General features: G+C 45.3%; 1 protein-coding gene across 4 annotated transcripts in view; it reads right to left on the reverse strand.

Annotated features, from left to right (window-relative positions):
- Positions 1 to 979: 979 nt before the first annotated feature.
- The window catches only part of ZFHX3 (zinc finger homeobox 3), a 155,303-nt gene continuing 131,208 nt past the window's right edge, over positions 980 to 25,074 (reverse strand). For 2 of the 4 annotated variants that reach the window (XM_005881190.2, XM_014529165.1), the window contains exons 7-9: positions 17,747 to 17,849; positions 11,171 to 16,585; positions 980 to 6,892 (exon numbers count right to left, since the gene is read on the reverse strand). In XM_005881190.2, coding sequence (XP_005881252.1) covers positions 5,232 to 6,892; positions 11,171 to 16,585; positions 17,747 to 17,849 — 7,179 coding nt within the window. In that variant the 3' untranslated portion in view covers positions 980 to 5,231. Of the gene's footprint in view, positions 6,893 to 9,666; positions 9,804 to 11,170; positions 16,586 to 17,746; positions 17,850 to 25,074 lie in introns of all 4 variants that reach the window. The other 2 variants (XR_001359633.1, XR_001359634.1) reach the window with 2 other exon arrangements.

Raw genomic sequence — 25,074 nt, forward strand, 5'->3', positions numbered from 1 at the left:
TAGCTTTCTTTGAGATCTTGAATTAATAGGGTCACTGCTTCTTGAATGCATGCTGCAGGAACTAAGAAAAAGGACTTGGTGTACAGTGGCTGTCAGAGCCAACAGAAGTGTTTCATAGTTCATCTTGGGTAGGAAGAACCCTGTTGGCCGAGGGTAGATGCTGCAGACCTTGCAAGGACAGCCTTCAATGCCATCCAAACCCAGCTGCAAAAGTTTTGTAAATTATTTATCAGCTGTGGCTATAAATTAGAGATGAAGGGAAGGCCTTTAGGCCTGATCTTGGATGTACTCCTTATTAATGATTTTCAGGCGTAAGAGGACTGAGTATTCTCTTGTATATAGGAATTACTAATGCTACTAAGATTTTGCAGACTGTTCTTATCTCAAATTCTGATCTAACAGGGAGTTTGGAAAAATCCTTTCCTAGGAAAGGTAAATTTAGTCAATAACCCACTTAATTCAACTTATATTTCATATCTTCCTGTCATAAACACTGGGTCCAATTCCCAATTCAGAGAAGTTGAACTTACCTCTCTCCTAGCCATCAGAAAAACTTTTGCTCATGATTGTGTCAAGTGTCTAACATTCTTACATAAATATTTGAATTTAAAATGTTTACGTGCTATTAGGGTTCTCTAGGGCCAAATATTGTCTAAGCTGTCATGCTTACTCTTCTCAATGAAATAAGCTAGTCAGTGTCATGGCCAAAACCTCTGGTACTTTAATGCAGTGGTCACCAACCTTTCGGACCCCACGGACCACCGGTTGGCGACCGCTGCTTTAATGAGTGCCAGAAGATGGGAAATACAAGGCCCCATTTCCCAAGAGCTTGTGTACCTTGGAATAATGCAATTATTCCTGCACACCCAACCTCAAGATACTGTTCAAATTTACACTTCTTCAGTCATCAACCTTTTTCTTTCTCACACATGCACACACACACAAAATCTGCCTACAGAGACAAGAACTTTTGCTCATATTTTTTTTAATGTATCACAATGAGCAGGAAACATACTTGATGAAATATTTTCAAAGGAGTATATTCAATTACCATCTACAATCAACTTAACTATGACAACAAAGTTTTTGTGACAAATTTTTTTTTTCAGTTTGAAAGTTCCATGTGGTTCTGTTTGTTAGTCTCCATGTATTTTGGTACAGTTCGAGATCAGCATTATTACAGTAACAAAAAAGCTAACAAGACTACATTATAGAAAAACACCAAGAACATCATTTTTGGTTTCACTTGCTCTATTTTTTTTTGTTTTTTGTTTTTTTGTGTTTTTTTGTACATTGCAAAGGCTGTTCATATACCTCTTCACCTCAGGGTCACGTTCATTTATGCTTTCTTTCCTACCCAAACTTGCCCCCCTCCCCCCAGAGAAAGTAAACAAACAAAAAACTAGTCAAAGCTTTGTTTCACAGTGGGCAGTATCTCAGCGCCAACAACCAACCAACTCAATTTATGCTTCTATTTAAAATGTCTTAATTTATTATTTTAAAAAAAATATATGTCCATGAACATCAAGTGCACTGGCTTGGGTCACTGCCTCTCTCTCCTGCAACTTCCTGCCCATGACTGATAAACTCAGGGTTAAACACATGCCGCCTGTTTTACTTTGTTTTTAAAACTTTGGCCACATTCATCTCTTTAAATCGCTTTTAAATAAAAAAAAACACCCTTTTTAGATTTAAACTTTTCCGTGTGTGTGTGTGTGTGTGTGTGTGTGTGTGTGTGTGTTTCCTTCTTACGTTTCTTATTGAATGGATAACTCCCATCCTGTGGATCAGTGGTGCTATGAGACTGAATGTCTAGCACCAGCCCACACTGTGGAGTATTTGGGGGAAAAACAACCAACCAACCAAAATATGAAGTGTGAATGAATGTGAAGAATTAATTTAAAAAGTGAGTAGAGAGATCCTATTCATTTATCTGCTATGCAACATACAGGAGTAAATTCTCCGAGGGAGACCAGCCTAAACAGTTGGGCATTGTAGTAAATTCATGCTTTATAAATGATACCGGTCCCAGCCAGGGTGGATGGTTAGCCCACAAACATTTTAAGCTATGTCTGACCCCTAATTTTCACTATCACTGACTGCTTTGATACTTCCGGGTTAATGCTGAGAATTGTTTTCTTTTTTGAAGGAACATACATGTGGGCAGTAGAGTTGTGGAGGAAAACATTAGTGTGCAACCCACTCCAGGTTGAAACAATCACATAACCCCTCTGAGGAACACTGGTCGGTGGATGCATGCTTACTTAGCCAGTCTACCCAACCAACCATCTTGCAGTCGCCAGATACACCCACAGGTCAAGGCATGACATAACAAAACACTGACAGTCACTCTGCTGCACAGAGGGAGGATGGCATAGTAGCTAAAAGAGAGAGGGGTGGGGAGAGGGAGAAAATGGAAAGAACCATTGGGGAGGAGGTGGCAAAATTATTAGGAAATGAACCTAAAGTTGAGGGGGGTGGGAAAGGGATAGAAATTGCACTATTACCAAGCAATATCATTTTTAAAAACAAAGTTTACAGAAAAGACCTAGCAGAATTTGACAGGTAAAGCTAGTGTTAAATTGTTAATTGGTATCATCACATAGAGAACCAAAAAACAAACAATTTTTTCTATATGATACAGACACAGAGTAACATACAACAGTTAAATGGCAAAAATATATATTTTTATAGAGTTACAAACAAGATAAAATAATGGAAAACAAAAAACTGTACAACTTTAAAATTTAAAAATGTTCATCTCAAACACAGGGAGAAATACAAGAATTCTTGTTAAAAGAAAATAGCTTGTTAAAACAGCAAGTGTTTTTGCGTACTTGTTTTTGACACCTTATGCTACAACTGGATACTGGTATGAATAGTTAGATGGTATTCTTTAGCATTTCTACTTTAAAAAATTATAAAAGGAATTTGCACTGTGCATCAGCCTAGTTAGAAATATGTACAACAGTTCAGGATCTACTCTTTCATTAAACTGAAAATAAATTCATAAAAATAAAATAGTCCCGGCTAAAAAAGAAAAGAGAAAAAAGAAAAAAAAATCCACTTTTAGATGTTGGAATGCTCCAGTCTTTTGCAAAGTTGATGAGTGGCTTCAGCACTGGGGAAAGAAGCCCGGAAGGTGACCAATGGAACCTGCATTCACAGTCTTCAAAGTTCCCTTTTGAAACATAAGGAAGAGAATGAAGGGGAGAAGGATTTCACACGTTAGGGGCCAGGGGAGAGTGTTTCTGTTGTTTAGCTATGAAAGTGAAACAGCAAAGCATCTATTTGTCTCCAAAGTCTACATTATAGCAGCACAATGTTTTTCTTTCAAAGTTCAGACCATTTTTTTAGATGAGAAAGGGGGTATGGTGTGTTGTGTTGTGTGTCACAGGAATATGGATATTAACGTAAACACAAGTGTCTCATTCTTTCTCTTAGTTCATTGCTATCTGCTTCTTTGTTGGCTGCACTCTGGATCACTCGCCGCTCAGACTGCCTAACACAAGGACAAAACTTTGAAGTAAAAAAATGTGTCTTTTGGTATATGGAATTAACAATTGCCTCTCTGCTTGCAGAAGAAGCAAATAACAACCTGGGAATCTTTTGTTTTATTCTTTCTTTTATTAAACTAAGTCTTGTTTAAATTAGAAACAAATTCTCAAGTAACAAGAACCCTTTCCCTTTTTTCTGCACCAGCAGTGAAAGGGTGTGTCTTTGGATTTTATTTAAAGCATGAAATTTCTTTTTCTGAGAGAAAAGAAAACAAAACAAAAACCAAACCCCTAACCAAAACTTTTTTAGAAAAGAAAAGCACACAATCCAATTACACAAATGGAAACAAATGCTTTAGCTTAGGAAAAGAATATTTGAAGCATCTACCAAACAAGGAGTGGGGAAAAAGAGGGTGAAAAGAAAAGCCAAAGGAAGGATAAATAAAAAATAAATGCACAAGGCTAACAGACATAGGTAACTAGAATTATATGCCTTTAAAAAGTTTCAACTCCCCAACCAAAAATAATCTGTGAGGATCCTAATGACCCCTAGGACCCTTTGAAATTCTTTCTTTAGTTTTATAAAATAATTCTGCAGCTACCCTCTAAGAAATGAAGGCAGCTACATTACGTGGGAGGTTATAGGATGGGAGGTGGGAGGAGGAAAGAGAAAGTGGAATTAAGGGACAAAGAGGAGAAAAGCTTAGGTGAATCAACGGATTGCAATCTATCTGCTAGGAATGAACAAGACAACATCAAATGAGGAGCTGTCAGCTGGACCATACAAAAAGCTAAATGTACACAAAAGGTTTTTCTTTTTATTTTCCTTTTAAATCTACCATACTGCTTCAGTTCATTTCCAATGCAACAATCTACTCAACACCAAAATGGTCATATCTATCATAAATACAGAAAGTCAGTTTTTAAAACTTATTTTTTTAAGCTACGAGTCCTCAACACTCTTTGTGTGTGGGTTTATTTATTTATTTTTTTTCTGAAAGTGGGAGTGCTTAACTTTTCACCTTAAAATTGGCTTCAGCAGAAAAGCTATCCTTAAAATCCCCAGAAAGCTAAAGCAGTTCACATTGTTTTTTTCTCAAATACTTTCTGCCCGTTTTTAAATTAAGAAACAAAAAATTTTTCTGGAACAAAAATGAAAAAAGAAAACTGAAAAAAAATATATATATATAAAACAATGATTCTGAAAACAGAACGAAGTGTGAGCGATTGACCTGAGAATAAAAAGACATTACATTTCTCTTTTTCTTTTAGCAAGCCATTGGTATCTGAATGCTAAGATAGCAAGAAATTTAAAACTGGAACAAGGTGGACTGCTTTCCCATACAGTGCATGCCGGGCTCCTCTGTGCTATCAACGTGGGGGCGTGTATTGAAAAGGGGCAAATATACAAGGGGTTTAAGCTCCAAAGACATTAGGGAGGCCTTGTGGACTTCTGTTTCCCAGACCAATAGTACCTTCAAAAGGACACAATGTAACAGGGTTAAGGGGTGTGTTTTATATATATATTAGAAAAAAGAAAACACAAGAATGTAAAATCACCGGCATAGATAGGTATATGGGAAAACAACCCACGCTTTTTCTTTTTTTTCCTTTTTTTTTCTTTTTTCTTTTTTTGGTTAGAAGCTTTGGAATTGCAGTTAGTCTATTTTTGAAATTGGTTTGTTATTAATTTTTTATTTAAATTCATTTGTTTGTATTGTTCATCTTCAAAGCTTACAATCTGAAGGTGTCCGTTCCTACACTGGTCAGACCACTGTCCTTGGGGCAGCTGGGGTCTTTGGGACCCTCCACCGGGCTCGCCGGTCCGTCGGACTTTTGGCTGAGATCCGTGTCAGACTCCTCCGAATAGTCGTCTGTTGGCATCGAGGGCTGAACCCCTGAGGTGCTGCATGAACTTGAGGTAACCGTTGAAGATGAGGAGAGAGGAGGAAAAGAAGGAGGCTTCGGGGCCGAAGCCCGGGAGACCACTTGCGGCCAAGACTTCCTGGAGGCGTGGGGGGAAGCGGAGGACGAGGAGGGGGCGGCGGCCGACTGGGGAGGGGGGCTGTCGTTTGAGTGAGCGGCAGACTGCGAGGTAGATGCGGTGCTAGGATCGGGGAAGCAGGCAGAGTGAGGTAATAAACTAGGGTGCTCTTTGGCGTTTCTTGCTGCTCTCGTGATTGTTCTGTGTTTGTGCAAGGCCGACTCGAGATGTTGACTCAGAGCTTCCTCCCCACAGAGCGTGCTCTCGCACGCCAGGCAGTGGTACGAGCCGCCGCCACTGCTGCCACTGCCGCTGCCACCGCCGCCACCACCGCCGCCCGTGGGGACGTGAAGCACCATCTCTTGCAGGTTCACCACAGACTGGCCGAAGAAGCAGAGGGACTTCAGGTGGCTCCTCGCCGCCTCCTCGTCACTGAAGCCCGCCTGGCACTTGCGGCAGACCAACTTGTACTGCACCTTTGGAACAATGAAGGGGTCATAGAGGGAGTCCGCACTTTTGCTTTCTGCTTCTGGCTCTTCGGGGGGTTTCAGCAGGAGGGGGGACACCTCACGGGGTGCGTTTTTCTGCTCTTCTGGTTTGGGGGATTCTTTGGCAGGGTCTTTGTCTGGGGAAGCAGCCCCAGGGGGGACTGGGGTTTGGCTTGCTTTGGGCTGCTGCTGCACTTTTTGCTGCTGCTGCTGCTGTATTTGCCGCTGCTGCTGCTGGATCGCCTCCTGCAGACTCTGCTGGTATTGCTGGTACTGCTGCAGTAGGGAGCCCGGGGACAGCCCCATCAGGGCCTGTGACAGCGCAGGGCTGTAGGGGAACAGGCCTTCCATGCCATACATTGGCTGCAGGTACCCGCTCTGCAGGGCGCCAGGGATCTGGGGGGCATAATAAGGAGAGAAGCCTGGTACAAAGTAAGGAAGGAACTGGCTCGTGAGCAACGCTGTGGGGTCTGAAGTCAAGGCTGCCTGCAGGGCCTGCAACTGTGCAGGGTCCACTGCATACTCCATGGTGGGCAGTGGGGCTGAGATGGTGGCTGCGGCTGCCGTGGGGGCTTCTCCTTTCTCCTTCTTGGGGACAGGCAGGGGCTCCCCTTTCCCTTTGTGTGCCTTTTCCTTCTCCTTTACCTTTTCACTGTCTTTGTCCTTGCGTTGCTGTTGCTGCTGTTGTGGCGGGAGCTGTGGCACAGGTGGAGGCTGGGTTGCTGGCGGTGGCTGCACCTGTGGCTGCTGCTGCTGGGGTTGGGGGTGTTGCTGAGGGGCCATCGCCATGGTGGCTTGTGCTGGGGTTGGGGAGTTCAGTGTCGCTGAGGACGGTTTATTTGGTAATCCAGATGTGGGGAGACCAGGGGAAGGAACTGTTGTGCTGGGCAGACCCATCAAGTTCGGTTTTGGAGACGTTAAAGCTGAAAAGAATGGACACAGAGAAATCACGTCAGTCTGGGTGGTGAGGCTGAAGTTCAAGATGTTTTGACCTGTGTCACTGGTACAGAGTCTGAGGTCTCAAGGTTTATACTTGAAGGTTTACACCAACATTTTCAACAGAGGTGTCAGCCAGGCTTAGGGTTGGAGAGCCTTGTATTCTAATCAAGCCCGAGTCCTGGATCAGCTCCGCTCCCACACTTCCCTTTCCAGCCAAGCACCTTCTGCCCCATGTGTCATGCCCACCCCACTAGTTCCTATTTTCTTGCCAAGCTCCCTGTTACCATTCATTCTACCCAAGGCAATTAGTCTGGAGGCCCCTAAACTAGCTGGGACCAAGGGCCTTCATCAAAGTGTCACAAAAATACTACAGCCAAGAGGTCTCACCAGAAGTTGTCTGGAGGAGACAGGTGACAGGAAAGGAGAGGGAAGGAAAGCAAGAAACCTAGCCAAGCCTCAAGACAATGTGAACAAATAGGCTATACACATGCACCTCTGCAGCTGAATGGATCCGTTAAGAGGAAAGACATAGGAGGAGGAATAGGAAGAAATCAAAACAGTCTATTCAGGGAAAACTGTTCCAGTGTCTTGGCACAGCTGATCTGCTTTAACAAATCTGTTGAAAAAATGTAACCATCTAGGAATAGGATCTGCAGTCCTCTAGAGAAATGAACACTTTCTACTCTTGCCCCTGTTTGAATGACATACAGCAGGGCTAGGGCTGTAGACGGTGGAAAAACTGGCCATAGGAAGAGGAGAAAAACATGTCAGAAATGGAACTGCCCAAAGTGCTGCCACCATCAATTCCTAAGATTGCATCCTACATCAGGTACCATTGCTTATGGGTGGCAGAGGTCTTTGACCATGTCACTCACTAGACACACATGGAGTACAGCCCCATCCTCAGTCACACGCAGACCTAAACTACCACTACCTGTAAAGCTTCCATCCAGCCCAGAGCCTAATATACCCTCAGACCTATCTTCTGGTTTGAGGCTTTTGTTCCAGAGTCATGGAAATGATGTTGATGCTGCTGGTACAGATATCCCCGCTCTTCAAAAGTTCACTTTGTGCCACTTTGCTTTTAGGAAAAACCTACATTAATACCTATTTTCGCTAAAAAAGAAATACAAAAAGTGAAAATAGCATTCAGTGTTTGCTTTGCAGTGAGCTATAGTAGAGGCATCGCGCACCCTGAACAGGGAGAGTGGGACTGCCAAGCTCCTTCCCCAGGAACTACACTCAGCATCATAGCTTTGAGCTGTTTCTATGAGTATCTGCTTTATCTTGATCTATTGTGTGCATTTGTTAGCAAGATGTGTCCTAAGATGACTGCTTCTTCACTTCATGCCATTTTGACTTAGGAAAGGTTTCATAGGAACACTCTACTTTCAGATAGTGAGACAAACTTGTACACCAAACTATAGGTTTGTAAAGACTAGTAAGGTGGTGGGGAGAAAGGATATGCTGGGTGATGAGATGCTGAAAAAAGACAAGAATTGAGAAGAGTTCATAGGCAGCAGCCTTCAGATTATCTTTACATTTGCTACACCCAAGAAACTAGACAGTGTATAGCCCCTTCACTTCTGTGAGCACCAGAATTTAAAAGCAAACCCTATGGCCCCTCACCACTCATCTGGATCACAGCCAGAAAGCTGTGGTAGTGGGTTCCATAATGTGACACTGTCCTCATGAGAAAAAAATAAAACACTCTGAAGCCCAGACCTGGGTGAAGACAATGTTGACTTCAGTGTTTACTGGGCTATTACACTGCATTTGAAAACACTCAAATTTCAGATAAGAGAACAAAGTTGTCTCAAGTTGCCAATCGCAGAAAAACATCCGTTAATGTTTGGATAGACAAGGAGGATGCTTCCCTCAGCACCACATAGCATCATTTATGTACTCTTCTGAAATTAATACATCCAATTTCCTCAGCGCACATAAGGGGCTGAAACCAGAGAAGATAAATCCGACTAAGAAAAACTCAGTAAAGGCTCATTGGACAAATTGGCACAAACGAGGCTGAAACAGAATGGATTATGAATTCTAAATTTGCAACATGGCTCTTTCCGTCTCCCTCTAGACAACAGGCCTACTCCAAGTTTTAGGTTGTAACCAGAGCCAAAAGGAAGGGTAAGGAAGGAACGTCTAGATGTTTCCCCATCTCTATGACATCAGGTTTTCAGGAGAAAGATCCAGGTCAGAAGGCTTTAGACTGACTTTCTATATCTTGAACTGACAGTCTACATAAAAGATTCAAAATTTTAAGAAATGGTTACTGAATCTGCTATTTACAAGCTCTGCACTAGCCACATTTGATACAGTATCAATACAGTAGCTTAATATATTCTCAGTAATTCTGTGCCCTTGGTTTTCTCATCTGTAAGATCAGAACCAAGCAAGGCACTTCATCCCCGAGACCTAGGCATGCACCTCTGGAGTCAGACTGATAGGATATGGATTATGATTGACACACATTTGCCATGTGTGATCTTGGACCCGTTCGCTGACTGCTCAGTTTTCCACAGTAAATTGTTGTGGGGATTTACATGGTAAAGGTTACCATTGGGCCTGACATATTAAACATAGGTTTCTTCCCTCCCATTCCAGATCCAGTGCTCCTGTGAGCTTTGGTGCAGTCAGGAGGTGGTTACGGGGGGCACATCTGGCTGGCTGCCTTGAATAATTAAGAGCATATCTTTCCATCTTAAGTCCACTTTAAGTGGTCAGAACCTGAGTAGCACTAAACATATACCTGTTGACTGACTGGCTCATATTGGGTGTTGTGGAAGGAGCACATAGCACTGGGAGCCCGGAGGCCTGGGTGGGAGCTCTGGCTCCTACCCTAGCTTGCTGAAGGGTCTCGACCTCTCTGGGCCTCAGTTTTCTCATCTGTAAAACAAGGGGAATAGATCAGACATTCTGATTCTAATTTTTTTCACATTATTATGAAATGTTTGGCCTTCCCAAGCCCCTCTGCCAAGGTCCTGGGCTGCAAGGATAATTCAGTGTCTGGCCACTTTCCATAGCTTGTTTCTGGGCTTATGTCTAGCTGGCTTGAGCATCATTCTGTGACACTAACTTGCCAACACACATAAGCAACGACTTTTATATCTTAATGCTTCCTTTTCTCATTCCTCTCTTTGGCTAAGAAACTGGGACCAGGAATGAGGTAGCCTTATGTTCTGTAAATCCCTGCCAGAATTGTAAAACTTGGATTTCACTCAACCAGGACTGCCCTGCGAAGTAGAAGAGCCGCTTCACCTCCTGGGAACAGGGACATGTTTTGAAGGCAAGGAGGCCCTTTGTGGGGCTCTCCTTTGGTGAATGTGCACTGGCCAATGCAGGCCATGAAGGCAACTTGATGATTTGTGCCTAAGACTTAGAGGATTGTAGAGGTCCAATTTAGGAAAGACAGGTGGATCCAGGGAAGATGGGTAAGGACAAACAAGAGAGGTACATAGGAAGAACTGTTGAGACTCCCCATTAAATGGAAAAATGAGAGTACCAAGTATATGATTCTGAATAGGGGAGAGAAGCAAAAGGGGAGATGGGCAAAAGGAAATGATGCAGATTGAATACCCCTAAAAATTGACCATTAACATTATTTGTCTGTCTGGAGTACTAACACAAACATGTCAAAATTCAAAACCACATTGCCCAATACAAGATTCCTAGTCAGTGCATTCGAGCACGAACTGACACAGCCACTGTTGTTCTGGCTACAAGAGAATCTTAGGAGTAAGAGGATACCTGACAGCAATTATGCCAGAGTAGCTCTCTAAAGAAGGGAGCAGGGACCACACAGGTAAGGGCAAAGATTGGTTTAAATTCTCTTGAACAAGTTCCCATAGGGCATGATCCAGAACTAGCTAGATATTAAAGTGTCTTATATTTTCAACAAATATCTAGAAGGGATCAGGATTTCCAGAAGCACCAAATGGAAGGGTCTACAATAGAAGCTTCTTTCTTGAAAATAACACCTCTCCCACTCCCCCCGATTGTGCTGTTGAACACAGGGCACAAGAATGGTTTCAGAGGAGACCAATCCAACCAGGAGATGCCATCCCTGAACTGGGAAGTCAAAGAAAGATGTACAACATGAGCACAGCTCCAGGGAGACTCAATGGAAGGCACCTGAAGTTTTGTTGAAGCTTCCTATCTGCCCAACACTCAGAAGGTGTGGATGGTAGTCACAGAACAAAGGGCTAACTGGGCAGCTACTGAATGCTGATGGAATCACCTAGAGCAGAACCCACCTGTGTTAGATGGAGTAAAGCCCGGCAAGGAGGGGCTGTTGAGGCCAGGGAGCAACACAGGAGGAATGCCCTGGAGTGCCGGATATGCTGTAGGAAGGTTAAGAGCCTGTAGAGGGGCATTATCAAACATCCCTTGCTGCTGAGCTGCCAGTCCAAGGACCTCATTGGCTTTTTTAATCCGGTCCAACTCTTGTTGAGCCATCAACTGACGTACAGTGGCTGGGTCAAAGTATTCTTTCTCCTTGTCCAACTGGCTTCCAATGGTGTCTTTAACTTTGGAGATATGCTGTTGGGAAAAGATATGGTCACGTACAGACAGCCGAGCGCTGTACTTGATGCCACACAAAGTGCACTCTGTTTTGGGTCCCTCGTAACTTGTTTGGTTTATACCAAAATGCTTGGCCATGCTTAACTTAGACTTCTTTTCTTTTGCCCGGGCATTCTGGAACCAGACCTGAACAACTCTCTTTGGCAGTCCAATGTCATTGCCTAGGACCTCACACTCTAGCATGGTGGGTGTCCTGTAGTCATTAAAGCATGACTTGAGGACCTTCAGCTGCAAATTAGTCATTTGAGTGCGAAAACGTTTCTGCCCAGGCCGATCCCCATTGTCTCCAGATTTGCCTGCTGACCCACTTGCACCAGGACTTGGGGAGCAGGGGTCTGCAAGACTTGAGGTTTCACTGTAGTCCACTGTACCTTCATTGTCATATTCTTTGCTGTAAAAGCTCGGGGCTGGGCTGACCAGGCCTGATGACAACCTGTCTTCATACTCGGACATTGCCATCATGGCCGCTTTGGTCAGCCCATCATTGGGTGCAGAGGAGGATTTGGTTTCAGTTGCTATTCCCGTCGCACTGTCGTTATCTGCGTTGCCCTCATCTCCAGTAGTGGTATCTGTGATTGCTGTGTTGACAGAGGAACAGTCATCATTGTCCAGCTTAGTCTGGTCAAAGTTTAGATTAACTGCAGACATGGAGGGGCTTTCAAAGTCTTCAATCCCTTCCACCTTGATGGAAGAAGGGCTAAGAAGAGTTCTTGGAGATAACTCCATGGTTTTACTCACAGGTGAGAGGGGAACACCTTGGCCATCACTACTGCTTGGGGGTAGGTGGGAAAAGCTAGTTCCATCAAAAATATCTCCTTTCATCTGGAGTCCCCCATCGCAGTCTAAGAGCATTGCAGACAGAGTTAGGTTGTAGCCAGCTCTCTTGGCTTCATGCCAATGACGGGACCGGATATGAGCCTCGAGAGCAGTCTTGGCTTTGAAGAGGGCTCTGCAAAAAGGGCATCTCCTGTGGGCCTGGGCTGGGCCCACAGCCCGGAATTGTCCTTTCCTTTCCCTGGCACGTGTGTTCTGAAACCAGACTTGTACCACACGTTTCTTCAAGCCTACCTCATGCGCAATGTGATCCAACATCTTTCGAGTTGGATTGGAGTCCAACAGGTACTTTTGGTAGAGAATTTCTAGCTGTTCTGGTGTAATAGTTGTCCTCAAGCGTTTGTCTCTCTGAGGTTCTTCTCCTGTCCCACTGTCATTTTCGCCAGGGCTTGCGCTGGCCTTTTCCTCCAGCTTCCTCTTCAGAGTGTTCATAGTGGAGGTTGGAGTTGAAGGAGAAGTGGCCGAGCTTGCTGGAATCTGAGGTATGGCCCCAGAGAGCAGCTGGCTTGCCAGGAGAGGGTTACTAGGGTCAAATAGCATGAAAGGCATATCCAGTGACCTGTCTAAAAACTGAGGGTGGATGAACTGATTCTGCGCACTCAGGAAGTGAAGCTGCTGATGCTCCTGCCAATGTTCAAACGATGGAAACGCCAGCTTACACTGGTCACACTGGTAGGGAATTAGCTGAGGAGGTAGGTTTGCCAACTGTTGAGGAGTTGATGTGTGGAGGGGCTTGAGGGGCAGGTGGGACAGCTGAGAAGGACTGGGGCTCGACTGGGGTAAGGGGCACTGAGGAGGCGGTGCTTGTGGAGGAGGCTGCGGTAATGAAGTGGGGGAAGTCAGTTGTGGAAGCTTTGGCTGGGCTGCGTTTGTCTTCTGCTCAGGCTGGTCTTGCTGCTGCAGCTCTGCCTTTGGTTGCACTTGCTTTTCTTGGGTTTGGTTTGGCTGTGCACTGGGAGGTTCAGCCTGCTTTGGTTTCTCATCACTCGCCTCTGTTTTTGAACTGAAGGTGGCCAGTTCGTCAGCTTCTGCTGTAAGCTGCAAGAAAGCGGAGGAAGCTGTATTGGCTGATGGTGCTGGGGTGCTGTAAGCCTGTGAGGGCATTGGGGTGCTGCAGGAGGAGCTGGTGGGTGTCAGGATTTCCATGGCATCCATGGAATCCTCATTTTGGCTGTCATCCTGCCCCTCCTCATCCTCATCTTTGTAACACAGCTTCTTCTGGTGCTTGATGAGATCAAAGATGCGCTGAAACACCAGGCTACACTTTTTGCACTGGTAGTTCAGGTTGCTTGTTCGAATATACCTATCATTCGTAAGCTCACGCCGCTCTCCATCTTTGCCTTCTCCCTGATTCTCATAGTTTTTCCTGGCCTTCTGTCGGGCATTTTGAAACCACACCACTATGACTCGGGTTGGCAGGTTCAGTAAATTAGAGAGTTGCTCAAATTCATCGTCCTTTGGGTAAGCATTGGCATCAAAGAAGTCCTGTAGAACCCTCAGCTGGTAGTCAGTAAACCGTGTTCTTGAAGACCTCTTGCTTCCCCAGTACTCTTGCTTCTGAGGTTCCGGCGAAGGGGGCCGGGAGTCAATCTTCAGCTCCTCCAGGCTGGTGATAGGAGGGTTGCTGAAGTTGTAAGGGGAGTCCTTATTACGCTGCCGCTCTTTGAAGAGAGTGTTTCTGAACCAGTGCTTGATCACTTTCTGGGGCAACCCAGACTTGTCGGCCATCTCTTTGATCTGCTCTTCACTGGGGGAGTTGTTAATGTCAAAATATTGCCGCAGGACTCGGAGCTGGTCATCCGTGATCCTGGTGCGAGGCCTCTTGTTCTGCTGCTGGAGCAGACTTGGATTGAGCTGATGCTGGTACAGCTGGGCCAGGTCTGCAGGCAGAGGCTCCACAGGTCCGAGCTGAGGAGGCAGCTGGGCTGGCAAGGTCTGAAGTGGCATCGTCTGCATCATCAGTGGTGAGAAGATGGGCAGCTCCATGGGCATGGAGAGCTGGGTGAGCGGAACGGATGGCTGGGCCGGTGCAATTGTAGGTGAAGTGATGGGTGGTGCGGACACAGGGATGGCTGGCGTGGAAGCAGGCTGAGGTGGTGCTGTAGGAAGTGGAGGTGGAGGGGGCGGAGGAGGAGGTGGTGGCGGCTCTGGGGTTTGGGGCCTCAGGGGGTACAGTTTATCGTAGTGTTCTCTGTACTGTTTGGCAAACCTCTCCAGCTGTTTAAAGGGAAAGTAATTTTGATGAACATGCTCTTGATGACTCTTTAAAATCAGGATGTTGGAAAATAACTTGCCACAGGAGTCACACTCGAGCTTTTCCAGATTCTCTCCGTGCTCTGTCTTCCCATTCTTTTTCTGCACCTTCTGCTTATTCTCGTTGTACTGAATGACCAGCTCAAAGCCAAAGTTCTCCAGCAAGGCCTTGGTAGCGTTCCCTCTGGCATCTGAGGCGATGCGTGGAGGAAGCATGGAAGGCTCAGAACTACCCCCTGGTGCCAGCTCTTTCTTCTCTTTGGCCTTCAAGGCATCTGGCAGAGACTCCTTCGGTCCTGCGTTGCCTTCTCCCCCTTCAGCACCATCCCTCTCTCTCTGGCTTTCTTTTTCCTTTTCTTTGATGACCAATTTGTTTTTCTTTTCAGGGTGCTGGCTTGGCTGTAGGAGGGTAGAGTGACTCTGGGATAGAGAAAGCTGGCTTTGCTGCAGGATCTGCTGGTGGCTCTGCTGTGGGATCTGAACCTGAGCCTTCAGATCTTCCAGCAGGCCTGGGCCCGTCCCAGTCAGCGTCAGCGCCCCACTGGTCACCGGCAAGCTCACCTCAGGGTTGAGCTGGAACTCAGCGCTGGGGATGTAGAAGGGGAAGAGGAGGTGCTGCTGTTGCTGCAGCTGTAGCAGGGTCTCAGTGGTCATGGGAAAGTGAGGAAGGAGGGTGGGGTTAAACAGCTGAGACTGGATCAGGGCAGCCTGCTGCTGCAGCTCCTGTTGCAAGTGAGCTTGAACTTGAGCTTGGGCCTGGGCCAGTGTCTGTGCTTGTTGCTGCTGCTGCTGTTGTTGCTGCTGCTGCCTCGATGCAATCATATCTGCCAGTTTCTTCCGATTGGCCTCCTTGGGCTCTGAAGGGGAAGTGATGTTGGCACTGATGGGATTCCCCAGGGGCGGCATTCCTACACTTTCAGTGGGCACTTGGCTCAGTAAGCTGGAGCTTGGAGCAATGCCAGCGCTGCTTGGGTTGGTGGTGGTAAAGGTGTTACTGCCAGTGGTGCTCACAGGACTTGGGGTAGAGGAGCTCAGGGAGACACTGCTGCTGTTCCCATTGCTACTGCCACCTGCGGCCTCCAGCTTGGCTGCCCGGGCCTTGGTTTGATGTAACACAGACCTCATGTGGATCTCCAAAGTGGAACTCTGGCTGTAGGCCACGTTACAAGTGTTACACTTAAAAGGCTTGTTGTCTGGGCTGCTGGTGGGTTCTGGCTGACCAGTTGCCGATTCTTGAAGGGCTCTCTTTAATTTATGCAGGTGGGAGACAGAATTATAGTGCACCAGCAGGATATTCTTTTGCGTGAAAGATTCCTTGCAGACGGTACACTTGTAAGGGCGAGAAGGGTCTAGAAATTTCTCCATGGTGAAGTTGGGGCCTTTTCTGAAAGGCAGAGCTCTCTTCGGTTCCGAGCCTGAGTCTTCTTGTACTGACCCAGAGTCACTGCCTGTGGGGCTCTGCTTCTCTTCCAAGTCACTCTCTTCCTCCTTATCTTCCTCAACAATTATGGTGTGGTCCTCGGCCAGGGTGGGGTCTCCCATTGCCAGAAGGTCCCCATTGGCCAGAAGGCCGCCATAAAGCTGCTGGATGTCGGCCTCACTCAACTCCAGGTGGCTCGTCTCAAGATGTTTTTTCAGAGCCTGGAAAGTTCGGAAACTGCGCTGACAAAGACAGCACATGGTGGCGGCTCTGATCACGTGGTACTGAGAATGCAGCTGCAGCTTTTCAATGGTCTTGAAAGCCAGGCTGCACTGATTACAGCGGTACTTGTACACGTGGCGATCTGACACAGGCAGCTGAGGCCTCTTGGTGTGAACCTCATTGAAGTGAGTCTGAAGAGCCGCAGAAGTTTTGAAAACCTGGTTGCACCCTTTCTTCCAGCACAGGAAGCCCGAGTCTTCTCTCATAGAGCCTGGGTCAGCAGAAGAGGGTTTCAGATCCCCACTGTGCTCTGTGCTCACGGAGGGCAAGATGTTCTTTCCAGGATCCTCTGAGGTTTCTGTAAAAAAACACATCAAGCCCAATGATAAAGAGGGCTTTGTTTCAAGGATGGCACCAAGAGCTGTCTACCTAGCAAGGCCTCAGGAACACAGAATCTGACAATGAGGGAAACACCCAACCTGAACACACAGCCTCCTGCTTTCCTTCCCTCTAAAAGAGCACACATATTGGGAGCAGGTCCACATGAACGGAGAGGACTGAAAGGAAATACAAAAAGTGTTGCCTCCTAATAAGCCTGTATCCTATCACATATCTATCTTTTAAACAATATTTAAAATTGCTTGGCTCAGAATCCTCAGTTTCTCCAGAACTGGTTTGAAGGTTACTGATTTTAAGTGGGTTTACCTTTTACATGGATCAGTATTATAGAATATGTGAATTAATGCTGTCCTGAGTTATGGGGCATATTTGAGAACTGTGGTCCGTTGTAATTTAAGAAATTTTGGAATATATTTTTAGGCATTTTGACTGTTATCTCTATTCAATAAGCAATGAACATTCAAGTGGCCAATTATTAAAATACAGTACATTTTTCCCTAAAATGAGCATACCCATAAATATTCTGACCCAGATCAGCTGTCCACAGCCTGATATGCTGACAGGAGGTGAACAATGTAGAGGAGCCTCATAAATGGAGGTCTAATGATCTATCCATACGAACCATCGTGGGGCACCACCACATCATCCCTGTCTACGACAAGGTACCCCTATACTATATCCTGAGGCAATCCTAGAAGACTCAGAGAACTTGGAGTGGAGGCAGCTCCTAGAAAGATGACTAACCCAGAGCCCTGAAATCCCCCATGTGCTCTGTAAGTTCCTAATAAAGTCCTCAGAGATGGAGTGTTTAACATCTTAGAATGGTGAGTTATGGGTCTGTTCATTGAGTCTCAGGTTATTCACTCCCGAAGGGGATGTGCCCACCAAAATCCTACTTGTTCTCACCTGATTTTATCACTTTAAACCATATGAGTAGTACATAAAAATATGCCAAGAACCAGAGTACAAAGTGGCTACCAACAGTGCCCCTCATCTTCTGATCAGTTACAGTCAGCTTAGGAGTATTGTGAAGGACTCTGGGCACCCTCGCTCTGTGAAAAATCCCGGCCGACATTTCATTCTGTTCCCATTTGCAGGGGTCAAGGATAGTGACACTAACCAGGCTGCTTGCCTGCCTCCTCAACATTGGGGTTCCCGTCTCGATCTGGAACAGCCGCTGGGAGAAACATGCTGCTGGGCATCACCATCTCAGGGGTGGTCACCTGAGGAACAAGAGGCAGAGAAACACAGAGAGTCAAATGGAGAAGGAAGAGACACAGAATAGGGAAATGTGTAACAATTATTTAATAAGCAAAATTAGCCTTCACCAGTGTAAAGCTGGAGGTGTCACTTTTCATAGCTCACTGAAGATTCATGTTTATTAGACAAAGCTCACATCAGTCAAAAGTGTTTCTACGGTTACATTCTGGACATAATTAGCAGTGCACACTTGAAGAATAATCTTATTATTAATATTTTTCCTTTATGCAGAATTTTGACTTTGATCACTGACAATGTTTTGTCATGGGCTGTGAAACTTCTTGTGCAACCAATTAGGTAGATAAGTTGAAAGGCCCACCTTAAGCTGCTGAAAACATAATAAGGGCCCTAATTAAATCATACCTAGTAAAGTACACTGTAATCTTGAAGCAGGGAGCATTGTAGTACTGTTTTCAAAATGTATTCAGGCAAGAAGAGGAGGGGAATAAGAGCAAAGGAAAGGGTAAGAAGAAGAGAAGAGAACAAAGGAAGGCTGAGGACACGCAGGCACATTGGCGGTTTTTCCAGGAAACAACATTTTGTAACCCTTTACAAGCTGAGATCAAGTGCAAATAAGCATTTCTTATGACTCACTTAAGCCAGGATTTCTTGTGGAGTTTCTGCTCGAGGTACACAGCATCAGAGGGGAACCTCTGGCCAGTGTCCCAGCTACACAGGGTGCCCCGCAAAGCATCCTTCCGCAGGGTGGCCCCACTTTGGCCACCGTTTCCCAATAGAGCAGCGGTTCTCAACCTGTGGGTCGCGACCCCTTTGGTGGTCGAACGACCCTTTCACAGGGGTCGCCTAAGACCATCCTGCATATCAGATATTTACATTACTATTCATAACAGTAGCAACATTACAGTTATGAAGTAGCAACGAAAATAATTTTATGGTTGGGTCACAACATGAGGAAGTGTATTTAAAGGGCCAGAAGGTTGAGAACCACTGCAATAGAGCAATTCCAGAATTAGCCTGGATTAAAAGAGCTGCAATTTTAGGTCAGATCTTCAGACATTTCTCTAGGCTTCCCTGCCATCTGGCCAGAAGCTTGTCCAAACAACTTATCATTTGCCCCACATTAATGTGATAAACAGCCCTCAATATCCAAAGTAAGGATAAAAGGTTCTTTGTTTAAAAAGAAACAATGTCCCTTTGCCTGCTATAGGGTGGGAAGATAGTTGGTGATGATATTCCCAAATGAATCAGAAATTGTTTCCTGTTTGATGACAGCCAAAGAAGTGATCTAACCTCAAGGTTACAGAAACTACAGTCACCATTAACCTTTCTACACGGCACCTAGCCCATTTGGAAGCATTATTTTCCCATCAACAACACAAATACCATGATAATATCTTCACTTGCTGTTGCAATGATTGGAACCACTAGATTACTATTCAAAATGAAATATTTTAAGTAAATTCCTATTTCTAATCATTTGAAGATCTTGGCCTTGCTCAAAATAGCTACTGACATGTTACTAGAATCATCAGTGATGGGCTCAACTGTCAGAGGAAACCCAGACAACTGTTCACATTAACACCAGAAAGGTAACGCCCCAACACATTTATGGGTGTTAGCATCTGGGGTTGCTGAAATTATTCTAACAGGTGCAAAATTAAGCAACAGGCACTATGGAGAGGGGTTCTGAGAAACCGTGTTTCCAAGAGCAGGTGCATAGCAGGTGCACATGTGACAGAATCCCTGCTCTCACAGACACCTGCACCTCCACCTCCACACAAAACTCGTGGCAGCTGGTTAAGGCTAGCTGTTGGTGAATCGTTAGGAGTGGAACAGAGATTGCCAAACTCATTCCATCTATTTTCTTTTTAATAGAAAGCATTTCTGACCAGTGTGGTTAGGGAGTCCAGCAGGAGACCAAGAAGTGAAAGGTCACCGATTAATTTATAGTCCTCAGCTGAGGGGGAGCACAAGGTTGGGGGCTAGAGGGCGGAGAAAGGCATAGGAAAAAAGACCCCCCCCAACCTCCTTTCTCAGTTGTAGCGGCAGGATCAGTCCTTTCCTGGGATCTTTTGGAATTATGAAAAATGAATCATGAGAAATAAAAAAAAAAGCCCTACAGAGTAAAAAAGAATAAAATTATCTAACACCTCAGCTGCACATCATTATAGAAAACTGGGGGCTTTTTATACGCATTACAGTAAGGCAGACATCCCCTCTAACAGACTCAGTACGACGGATCAGTAATTGTTTTCATACACTTTAATTAGAAAAACTCAGATGGCTATGAATAATAATGGAAAAGAGAGACTTTTGCACTTGAAAGGTTGAAGTCAATCAAGTGTGAATGACGGCAAAAAAGAAAAAAAAGACACCAATTCATCAGCCCTCTGTTGTCTCGCTGCGACTTTAATCATAATTCCTGATTGGGATTCAAGAAGGCAGTAAGCAGCGGTTCTTTGTCTGCCTTCACCTTCCATCAATTAACTCTCCCCGAAATATAATCATCAACCTCACATGCTCCTCTGCATCTTAATCTGGGCCTCCAAACCTGTAAGTCTTGCCCCATATGTGTTTAAGTAATTACTTTTATCTACCTGCATCTTCTCATCTATAGCATCTCCCTCAGAAGAAAAAAAGCCTGGGTATATAAAATTTTAACGAGCAAGAAATTCTCAGGAGGCAAAAAGGAGTAGCCCTACAGGGAATCCTAAGGATCTAGAAGTCCGGGTAAGGCCTCTCTGCGTCTGTGTCTGAACAGAGAGGTTGAGAAGAGAAGCCTTCTTGCTGCACAGGTGGTGGAGGGCCCCGTGTCAGCTCTCAGACACTAATGACCCCTCCCATGCTTGTGTCCATTCCTCCCTCTCCTACCAGCTCCCAGAGCTTTCCACTCAGAAGTTTGCATGCTTTTGCGTAAAGCCATAAATTTAGTCCTGCCAACAGCTTTCTGAGGAGTTCTAAGGAAAGGAGAGTTGGCCAAAGGCACAGTTCCTTCAAAACTTGCCTTGGCACACCCCGCCCCCCTGTTTTTTAAACTGTGTGCAAGGTTCAGACTATCCAAGCCACAGTATGCGATGGAGAGCTGAAAGTCAGTTGGAAAGGCAATCATTTAACTGCTGAGCACAGTTCTTCTGTAAAGACCTTCCCTTTAGAGGAGCATTGCGGAGTGTAGGTTTCTGAGACAACAAAACCTGGCTACGATATAACCAAAGCCATCCCAAAGGTGCCCAAACCTCGCCTTCCACTAACTGAATCCCACCACCAGCTCCACTGCACATGCATGCACACATGCACATACACTCTCTCCCTCTTCCCTGTCTCCCTCTGCCCTCTCTCCTACTCCAGACTCAAAGCCAAACAAAACGTTTTAGGTTTGGCCAGATACCAGTACCAATAAGTCCAAACACCTACGCTTTTTACAGTGACACTACCATCCACATAGATTGATTTTTCTAATAATCTGTATACTGATAAACGTGTTCAAGTATGTCCCCATATTCTACCCATTAGTGTATAGAGGGTACCTGAGACTATTAAAACAGACTTTTAACCAAAAGTAAAACAAAGTTTTTCTGGTATGAAAATTCAATTGATTGGACACATTATTTCCTCAGAATTTGGGTCACTCAAGATTGGCCTTGGCCATCTAAAGGCAGTTCCATGGTGATCTTATTAACCTATTAGAAGAGGTGAACTGAAATTATTCTAATACCCCTAAAGATACAGGTAGATAAAAGTAGTTACCTAAACACACATGGGGCAAGACTTACAGGTTTGAAGGCCCAGATACCACATGTGTTCCTCCCACTCTTTTGAGCCAAGTCCACTACATTCCTTCCAGAGTATGTAGAGTTGATGGGAATGTAGTATAAAAGCTGAGCTCAGGTGCTGAAAGTTCAAAAACAAATAGCGGCTCTAATCTTCCTGACAAGTAAACAGTTCTCATGTATAACCAGAAATGTGGAGTTTGCTCTGATGCTGAAATTCTTCAAGCTTAAGCAATTCTCATATCTAACAATAGCAACAGTAGAGTTCCACACTGAAAGTTTCCAAGCTTAAGCAATGCCAAAGCAGCTTAGTTGTTGAAAAGGAAGGGCCTCATGTGACTCTGCTCATCTTTTCAATCTGACCATCGTTCACTAAACTCTGCACAGAGTCCCTGTGCCACCTGCTTGTGAGAGAGCATGACAAGGTCCCTGAGCCCAAGTGGCTCACAATCCAGAATAATTAACCTTTTAGAGAATTTGATGAAACTTGTAGACTCCTAGAAAAACACTTTCACACACAGACTAGTGCAGATAAGTTCAGGAAATCACAGACTCCTTAGAGGGAAATCCATGAACTCAAGTTAATTGCTCTTAAATACAAGGAGAGGTGACAAGGGTTCATAAATACCTAGTTCTGTTCAGTTCACCATTATTATTATGATTTAATGCCTTTCAAATTTCTATGAGCTCAGTGGACCCTAAAGCCCCAAGGACACCCTTATAAAACCCAGAGGGTTAGATGTGGGTCTGGTCCCCACTATGACATTAGGAAGAGGTCACCAGTGTTTCTTCATTCTTGATAGAAGCAGCTGGAATTATAAGGAGCCCTCCACCCTTCTTGCTTTCTCCAGGTCACGGATGTGGAGCAGCCAAATACAACACCCTGAGCAGCCATGCGGTCTACTTTGCTAAGTTCTTATAGAACTGTTCATGCAAATTCACCTCTCAAAGCCATTGTGTGAGGTTAGATCAGTGCAACCAACAAGTTCCACATGTTGGAAAGCAGATCTATTTTCTTAGAGAAAGTGTTGAACCTGGTTTCTCTGAGACACTCATCCCTACTGCCTTAGCACTGCTCGCCTAAGTGGGGCTTCTTTCTGAAAGGCTCACTTTTTCAAGTGAAAGTATAGACTTGCCAAAACCTACACTCCCGAAGAAGCCTCAGATCCTTCACTTGTCAGTGAAAATCAATAGAAGAACCTCAGACAGAGGGGGCGCGGGGGGAGGGAAAGCCTTGGACCCAGGCCTTCCTGGCACAGACCTGGCCAGTCTCTATGAATGAGGTACTGGTTCTATTAGAAACATTCAAGCATGAAGTTAAAACCCACCTGCTTCCAAAGCTGAGCATTCCAGCTAGTGGTGCAGCTCAAGCCGACTGCTCCAGGGAGAGGCGGGTTGCTCACTCCTCTCCTGCACCTCGAGGGCCTATGGGGCCTGCCAGCTGGTCTCTGCACTAATGCAGCCAGCAAACCAGGGCACCTCTTGGCAGCACAACTTCAGAGGTTTTTTCCTTCCCTCACTACCTTCCCAATGTTCCAGGCTGGCACTGACCACGGAGTCTAGAGGGGTTTCTCTCTCTGACTTGTTTCCTTTCTAAAATGCCTTGTATGTGGTTGTCTTTCCCTTTTTAAAAAACATAAAACCCATGAGGAAAAACTGCAGGGCCACGTTAGTTTTCATGTGGGACAGACTCAAACATGGCCATGAACCAGATCTTAAAAACTAAGAATGACAAAGACTGAAAATGGAGGTGAATGGGAGGAGAGGGAGAGAGAGAGAGAGAGAGAGAGAGAGAGAGAGGAAGAAACACACAGACAGAAAAGAGAGCGGAGAAGGAGAATGAATTGGAGAAGAGCTTCATTAGACTGAGAGAGGCAAGCAGTGGCAGTATACCAAGGTCACTTCTAATTTAGACCATCTAATTGGCAAACAGGCTCCAAATGGCTATCATCTCACAGGGCTTGGAATTAATGAAGCCCGATTATTTTCATTACTTTCCTCTGAGATGGAGACAAAGTAAGAAAGCTGGTACCCAGGCGGGTGCGACAGCCCCAGGGCAGTGGCCACCCAATAGCCCCAGTGGGGGGGTAGGAGGTGGGGTAGACCAGCCTATCCCAGAGATTCACAAAAGCACAGGCATACAACAAGCCCAGAGAAACATAGATACTGACTGGAAAAAAAATCACAGGAGAAAAACTATTGCTCCCACAAGAGAGAAAGAGAGCTGCAGGCAGTGAAGGGAAACCTATGCATGTACAAAAATAGTGAATTAAAAAACCAGCAAAGAGAGAGAAGATGAAGGGTTAGCGAAAAAGGTGTTCCTGGGATGCTCAGGGGCCAACCCCCATGTCCACCGCGAGGTTGTATTTTGTTAAGTGATCAAGGAACAAAGACAATTTCCTGACATTAATGTTCCAGGATCCCAGTTGTGTGGCCTGTCACTTAGAGCGATAGTGATCAATTAGAATAATTTAAGAGTATTGAAATGCATGGTAGGTGGTCTTTCCCATTCTCTTTTCCGGCCAAAAACATGCCCCCCCACGTCCTCAATACTCCTTTCCCAAGTCAGTGGGGAAGTGAGAACACAGTCCAGTAGCTCCAAGTCCCCACATGGGTTTGAAATCCGAGTTTTCTGTAAGTGGGTGCCAGGTCTGTGGAACGGAGTTTGGGGGCGGGCTGCTCAGTCAGGTCTGGAGGGGCACTTGTCTCATTGCCTTTTAAGCTTTATAGATTTTTCTTTCATGTGACATGTCTAATGACACCCTTTGGAGCTCGGTTTCCAATGGGCTGAGCAGAATGGAGTGCCGTGGGTGCAGTTTCCATAGCGCAGGGCCAGAGCTGCAGTTGTTCCCAATGGAGAATATTTTTCAAGCCCCTTCATCAGTAAAAGGAAGGGGACCCATGGAAGACACAGATATGAGATGCAGAGCATAAGCAAGCAGCTGTTACCATAGCAACAGACATATTAGACACTGCAGGTTCCTGAAAGCTGTCTGATAAGGTATTATTAAATGAAGCCTCCTCAAAACACTCTCCATTTACAACTGAACGGAAAGACATTGTGTAGAAAGTAATCTATTTCCATTTATCAGGGTGGAATTTACTTTTAGAGGGACTAAAACCCAATTCAAACCATATCCTGAGACCTTGGACCCAGACAGCAAAAAATATTTACCAGAATTTATAGCTTTCGATACCCTGGACACACCCCATGCCTGCCAGGAACTGTCTATTTAGTGAATTTTGCCAGCTTTTCCTATTCAGCAGCCAAAGGTGGCTAACTTAGTCAAGCCACTTGGCAAGAAGGAAGATTCACTCCTCTTCCTGCCATTCATCGCAACCACTCAGGGACAAAGCAGACACGACTTTCTCCCCTTGGAGGATGAATGGCCATGCATTGGCCATTCCTTGATAATATGGTTTAAAAAAATGGAGCTCTGATTTGAGGGGCATTTCTCAT

The sequence above is a fragment of the Myotis brandtii genome, unplaced genomic scaffold (assembly GCF_000412655.1).
Source record: "Myotis brandtii unplaced genomic scaffold, ASM41265v1 scaffold670, whole genome shotgun sequence".
NCBI classification, from domain to species: Eukaryota; Metazoa; Chordata; class Mammalia; order Chiroptera; family Vespertilionidae; genus Myotis; species Myotis brandtii.